Below are 6,868 nucleotides of genomic sequence, written 5' to 3'. Positions count from 1 at the left end.
CACCTCGCCCGGCTAGTTTTTTTGTATTTTTTAGTAGAGACAGGGTTTCACCGTGTTAGCCAGGATGGTCTCGATCTCCTGACCTCGTAATCCGCCCGTCTTGGCCTCCCAATGGGATATGCATTTTCAGTAACATTTGGGGAGAGCAAGCTTATTCTTAGGTTTTTAGTGGGTTCTAGTAAGGATAGATGTTGAGTTTTTGAATTCTCTCCTGTTTATTTTTTAACATTTTTGTAGTGGGAATTTGTGAAAGAATACAAAGTCAAGAGCACGGTACGGTGAGGACCCAGCACCATCTCCAACCTCCCCGGGGTCCGCGTGTGGCCGCCTGTCCCTCAGGGCAATGTCTGGGTGTAAATCTGACACGTCACAGAAAGCAGGCTGCAGATGTAGGCATCTCTACAAAAGAAGGATGCCTTTACAGGAGAATCGCTTGAACCTGGGAGGCAGAGGTTGCCGTGAGCCGAGATCACTGCCCTCCAGCCTGGGTGACACAGCCAGACTCCATCTCAAAAAAAAAAAAAAGAGGGGGGCTGGGCATGGTGGCTCACACCTGTGATCCCAGCACTTTGGGAGGCCGAGGCGGGTGGATCACCGAGGTCAAGAGTTCCAGACCAGCCTGGCCAACATCGTGAAATTCCATCTCTATTAAAAATACAGAAATTAGCCGGGTGTGTGAGGCATGCCTGTAGTCCCAGCTGCTCGGGAGGCTGAGGCAGGAGAATCGCTTGAACCCGGGAGGCAGAGCTTGCAGTGAGCCGAGATCGTGCCACTGCACTCCAGCCTGGGCGACAGAGCGAGACTCCGTCTCAACAAAAAAAAAAAACAAGACTGCCTTTAAATGCCTGTAAAAAACTGGCCAGGCTCGGTGGCTCACCTTGTAATCCCAGTACTTTGGGAGGTTGAGGTGGGCTGATCATCTGAGGTCAGGAGTTCGAGACTAGCCTGGCCAACGTGGCGAAACCCCATCTCTACTAAAAATAGAAAAATTAACCGGGTGTGGTGGTGCATGCCTGTAGTCCCAGCTGAGGGAGGCTGAGGCAGGAGAATCGCTTGAACCTGGAAGGTGGAGTTTGCAGTGAGCTGAGATCGCACCACTGCACTCCAGCCTGGATGACAGAGCGAGAGTCCGTCTCAAAAAAATTAAAAACATTGACCACGGGCCACTGTCACATCTGAGCCGGGTTCACTGCTGCTCCTCTGCTAACTGCCTGGCAGTGGCTGCGCTTCTCCAGGTGTCTCCTGTCTGCTGTGCAGACGGCCCCGTCAGGGTTGGGATGCACCTGCCATCCCCTCTCCTGTCTCACAGTCTTGGGTTCCCTGGAGTTGCAGGAATCAGGGCATTTGCCCAGTGGGGCCTTCCTGCTGGATCCCCTGGTCGGGACTGTGTGCCTGCCACGTATCCCGTGGCCACTTGGCCACGTGGCCGGCCAAGGCCCTGGGAGATGTGGCAGGCAGGCAGGCACCTTGGGGGTCTGGGTCTCCTGGAAATGTTTCTGTCACTCCGTGGGCACAGGTGGTGCCAGCTGGGTCTGTCCTTGGAAAGGCGCCATCTGGGGTACTAGGAAGGCCACCTTTGTCCTGTCTGCACATGTCACCTCCATGTGGCCTGGCCACAGCTCCTTCTGGCATCATCCCATAGGCATCAGTCCGCAGGCGACCACCCTCCCTCCCTGCAGGGGCCCTGTGTGGGGTGCTGCACTTGCCTTTGGCAGATGTCTGCTGTGGGCCGTGGCGTCTGTGCTGCGGTCATATGTGAGGCATCTGTGGGCACGCTTGCTGTCGTTGTTGTGTTTTGGTGTCTGGCTTCAAAAAAGAATGTGAAAGTGCTTCGTTCTCTTTCCTGTGGCACAGTGTAGTTGGTAGTCTGGGAGAACTCGATGGAGTTGGCGCCGGACTCTTTATTTGTTAGGCTTGTTTCTCCTGGGCTTGGCTACTGGGCAAGGTCTTTCAGGACTGGAGGAGCACCTTGTTTTTCTGTCTCCTCCTCCCTCCACCCCTCCTCCTGTCCCCAGGCTGCAGCTCTGCTTCCCTGCCTAGGGTCCCACCCTACCCGCCCGCCCCGTCCACCTCCCACCTGCCTCTTCACCTGCTGAGACCCTGTGCTTCTCACCTCAGAACATCCAAGAACCCCCATGTGAGCACCCCCAGAAGTAGGTTCTGAGGTCTCTGAGGACAAAAGTGCCCTCTGGGGTGGGCAGGGTGGGTGGCACTGGGCTGATGCCTGCTGTGTCTGCAGTGGAGACCTTTGGCGACTTGGCTTTTGGCGACATCTTCCTCCACCTGCTCACGGGCAGCCTCGCACTGCTGGCCGACGAATTTGCCCTTGAGGACTTCTGCAGCAGCCTCTTCGACGGCTTCTTCCTCACTGCCTCTCCGAGGTAGGCCTGCTGGGCACCATCTGGCCCACTCAGTCCTCAGCTCTTGTGCATCGCAGCCTGAGAGGTGGCTGCTGTTCCCCACCTGGGGCAGAGGGTCTGCAGGTGGGTGTGTTGGGCACCAGGGCCCGCATGTGGCCCTGCAGGGTGCCTGGGCACAGCTGGGGAGGGTCCCAGAGGCTGGTCGTGTCGTGTCTCCAGGGGCCTTGGCCACCTGCATCCGGGCTTGGCCTGGGCAGACAGCAGGGCCTGCCTCCTGCCCCAGCCCTGCACGGCCTTTTCCAGGAAGGAGAACGTTCACCGGCACGCGCTGCGGCTTCTCATTCACCTGCACCCCAGGGTGGCCCCGTCTAAGCTGGAGGCCTTGCAGAAGGCCCTGGAGCCCACAGGCCAGGTGGGTGCCCGGGGGGGCTGCTGTGTGAAGGTGCCTATTCCCTGCCAGCCCCGTGTGTGCTTGCCAAGCTGCCCTTGCAGTGTCCGTGTGTGGTCGGTGGGCACCCACCCCTGCACCCCCTGCGCCTGCCCGTGCGCCTCGCCTGCCCCATGGTGTGGTTCCCCGCAGAGTGGAGAGGCAGTGAAGGAGCTTTACTCCCAGCTCGGCGAGAAGCTAGAACAACTGGACCACCGGAAGCCCAGCCCAGCACAGGCTGCGGAGACGCCGGCCCTGGAGCTGCCCCTCCCCAGCGTGCCCGCCCCTGCTCCGCTCTGAGGGTCCTCCAGGCCTGCTCGGGTTCTGGGGCCCTGCTGAGTCGTGGCCCTGCTCAGCCAGAAGAGGCTCCTGGACCTGGGTATACAGGGCGGTCCCTCCTCCCGGGGCTGTGGCTGGGCCTGTCCTGCGGTCATGGCCCCTGCTTCCTGCTCCTTGGAGCAGGGTCCCAGACCTTGTCCACCATCCACAGCTTCTCCTTGTACTTTCACAGCCACAGAAAGTGTGCTCATTTTCCGTTTTCCTGGGTTAGGAAAACAGCACCTGTTTTCCAAGGGGAGGGCGGGGCCTCTTCATTGGCTCAGCCTGGCAAAAGTGAGGCACACTGCTTACTGCCTTGGGGTTGTGGAGATGGACCCGTGACCCCGTGGAGGCCGTGTGGGGGCAGCAGCCTGGCCTCTGCCATGGTGGGTGTCCTGGGCCCTGTGTGGAGGGAGCCACTTCACCCTGCAGCCCCGGTCACAGGTGTGGCCAGAACAAGCCCAGGTGCACCTGTGGCCTTGTCTCACCCTTGGAGCCAGCACTCCTCACCCAGCAGTGCCGCCTTCAGCGGCTGTGACGAGGCCAGCTGGACACGTGAGATTTTCTCTTATGTAAATAAAAGGCGTTTTGGTAAATGTGGAGGCTGGAGTGTCTCTGTGCCTGCCCTGGGGTTGGAGGCAGCTCAGACGGACACGGGCATTCGTGCTGTGGAGCCGGAACCTGGGGCTTTATGGGCCACAGCCTCTCTGGACTGCTCAGCCCTGTCTGTGACCAGCAGCCGGGGATGATATAATAATTTTTGGGGTTGGTTGATATAATTTCTGGGGGAGGATATAATAGTTTCTAGGGGAGGTTGATATAATTTCTGGGGGAGGTTGGCAGAAAGCCCTCACCCTCGGGGTTCAGTACCCTAAGACACAGGTCAGCTGCTTTGTTTTTGTCCTGCGATTCCAGGGGGCACCTCTCACCTCCCCGTGCGCACCAGGGACAGGAGCCCGGGAGGCCCAGGACATGCCAGGGTCGCAGTCACAGAGCTGGGGCCATTCCCAGCAGATGAGACCTCAAAGCCAGGCAACAGTTCATAGCCTGCAGGGGCGCTGGCCTGGCTACCAGGTGTCACTGTCCTCGGCTTGCATGTAGGGGCAATGACCCGAGTGCCAGGTGTCACTGTCCTCGGCTTGCAGCACTCAGGGATACTGGCCCGGCTGCCAGGTGTCACTGTCCTCGGCTTGCAGCACACGGGTACTGGCCTGGCTGCCAGGTGTCACTGTCCTCGGCTTGCAGCATGCAGGGACAATGGCCCGGCTGCCAGTTGTCACTGTCCTCAGAGACGCCTGTCGGCGAGCTCTCCTCCCTGGAGCACAAGGCCACAGCTGAGCAAGTTGGGACTTGTTGGGCGAGACAAGCCCATGGTGCTGGGATCTCGTGGGTATGGGAGGCTCTGAGCTGGTATCTGCGGGGACAGAGCCGAGGTGCTGGGCTTTGCCCAGCAAATCCCAAAGTGCTGGGATTACAGGTGTGAGCCACCGCACCTGGCCTGTTTTTTTTTTTTTTTTTTTAAGATAGGAGAAATGGAGGTTTCTGGGCTGATGGGAATGACCTGGTGGGGTGAGGGGTGGAGGACGGACCAGGGGCTGGGCTGTCACTGAATGAGCGGGTGGCCGGGTCTTAGCACAGCAGGAGTGTCCTCAGGAGGGCTGGTGGGCGCAGACGCTGGGGGGCGCTGAGGAGACACTGGGAGCCCCTGCTGCTGATCCTGTTTTCTCAGGTGTTGGGCTAGGAGGCAGGAAGGGGGAAGTGGCAGGGGAGAGGACGAGGAAAGGACTTAGGAGGAATGGCCGGGGAGTGGACCCGGGTGCCTGGTGTGGTCACTGGGCAGCGGGTGGGTCCTGCCCAGGGTGCCTGCAGGGGGCGCCAGGCTCATGGGTGGGGAGGGAAGGACAGAGTGAGGAGCCCGTGGGTGAGGGACTGGCGAGGTGGAGGGTGTGAGCTGCAAGGACTGGGATGGGACTGTGAGTGGACGGCTGAGGCTTGGGGGCGCGTGGTTACTGGAGCGAAAGCCTCTAGGGGCAGAAAGAGCAGAACGGCCTGAGTGACTGGGTGTGGACACTGCTGGGAAGTTAGGGAGAAGGACGTGGTGGGGGAGGACCGAGGGCCCCGGGCGTGGGAGGCATCGTCCGGTGAAGTGAGCACCTATGGGGAATTTGGGAGGAGGAGCGGGGAGGGTGCCCACGGTTTAGGGGAAACAACCTTGCTGGTGAGAGCTAGGGGAAGCAGTGAGGGTGAAGTCCTTTCAGAGGCTGAGAACATGGACTGTGTGGGTGATGGACGTGAATTCCGGGCGCAGCGGCAGGGCTGGGTTGGATAGGGAGGCGGGAGGGGAGCCCTCCTGGAATGGGAATGGGTGTGATTTGGGGGTGGCCCTGGGCATCACAGGAGATGGTGATGGCACTGGGAGCCGCGGTTCTGGCGCTGCCTTCACCCCTATAGATGGGAGAAAGTGCAGGGGGCGAGCCCTTGACCCAGGGCTCAGATTCACCTTTGACCCATAGGGCCAGGTCTTGAGGCCCTTGAGCAAGTCCCTTTTCCGCAGCGGTCTCTGGCCTGAGGGTTTGCTGGGCCAGCCTCTGGCAGAAGCAGCTCCAGCCTTGGGTGCTCTTGCAGGCAGGGCAGAGGCTTTGCCGCAGGCTTTCCAGGGCGCGGTAAGCCTGTATCTGCCTGAGGGCCTCCCCTTCCAGGGTCCTCTCTGTGTCAGAAGCAGCACCCAGACTCAAAGTCTGAGGCCCCCCAAAGGACCCCAACCTCCATGCTGGGGCTACAGGGCCTGGACAGCCAACCTCCTTACGCTCTGGTCCCACAGAGGCCGGGGTGTGGGTCCGAAGAGCACTGGCATGCCACGTGGTGTGTGCGGCCCCCGCAGCCTGGACGATCGGGGATCGGGCCCCCCAGCACCCCCTACACGGGACGGGAGCCCTAGGCCTGGTTCCTGGAGAGAATGGAAACGCCCAGCCCACGACCGGTGTTTCCCTGATGGTCCCTCTGGTTGGGTGAGGAATATACAGCTGGAATCCATCAGGCCCGGGCTGGCCGCTGGGAGGAGCGGGGCGTCCCTGGGACGGCAGGGTCCTGAGCTGAATGCCAGCAGCACTGGTGTGGCTGGAGCGGCCACCTTCCTCCTCCTTGGAAGGCGGCTTCCAGGCTGGGAGGAGTCCAGGGTCGTCCAGGCAGGCCTATCGGAGGGGCCTGGGAGGGGCCCTGCAAAGGCCAGCAGGGGGAAGGGCCCAGAGCTCCGACTCCTGGCTCAGGGCCCAAGTTCTTTCTAAATTTGTTCCCCAACCCCCACAGGGACCCTGAGCCACACGTGTTTTTTTCCGTGATAGAACTTCCGTCCCTGTGTGAGGCCTGTCCTGGGCGGGGGGCTCTAGGCTGGGGACAGAGGAAGGGGGAAGGGAAAGACAATGAGCCCTACATTGGGGGGCCCCCAATTGGAGTCAGGAGGGGAAGGAAAAAGGGAGAGGAGTGATAAGAGAGGGATTGGGGGTATGCAGCTGGGCAGAGGACCCTGCCCTCCTCCTCTGCGGCTTCCCTGCTCCCCCCTTGCTTACACAGGGCCTGGAGCCCCCTCCCCACGGCTGTAAGCCCTGTGTGTGGGGTGTCAGGTAGAAGGGATGACCTGGGGGAGGTGACCGTGGAGGACAGGCTGAGGTGCAGGAGCCCAGGGCGGGGGCAGGGCATGCAGCAGGGGCCCTCGGCCTCACCAGGTGTCCTGAGCCTGACCAAGCCAGGAGGGCTCTGAGCGCTA

At 60.8% G+C, this 6,868-nt stretch overlaps 1 protein-coding gene across 1 annotated transcript in view; it reads left to right on the top strand.

The window, feature by feature from the left end:
- NELFB (negative elongation factor complex member B) overlaps positions 1 to 3,557 on the top strand; it is a 24,546-nt gene extending 20,989 nt beyond the window's left edge. The window contains exons 10-12 of the mRNA XM_011957392.1: positions 2,202 to 2,381; positions 2,664 to 2,772; positions 2,941 to 3,557. Of these exons, the coding sequence (XP_011812782.1) occupies positions 2,202 to 2,381; positions 2,664 to 2,772; positions 2,941 to 3,087 (436 nt within the window). The 3' untranslated portion in view covers positions 3,088 to 3,557. The remainder of the gene's footprint in view (positions 1 to 2,201; positions 2,382 to 2,663; positions 2,773 to 2,940) is intronic.
- Positions 3,558 to 6,868: the final 3,311 nt, after the last annotated feature.

This window comes from Colobus angolensis, unplaced genomic scaffold, assembly GCF_000951035.1.
Source record: "Colobus angolensis palliatus isolate OR3802 unplaced genomic scaffold, Cang.pa_1.0 Scaffold44, whole genome shotgun sequence".
Classification (NCBI taxonomy): Eukaryota; Metazoa; Chordata; class Mammalia; order Primates; family Cercopithecidae; genus Colobus; species Colobus angolensis.
This window is presented reverse-complemented; position numbering and strand designations above follow the sequence as displayed.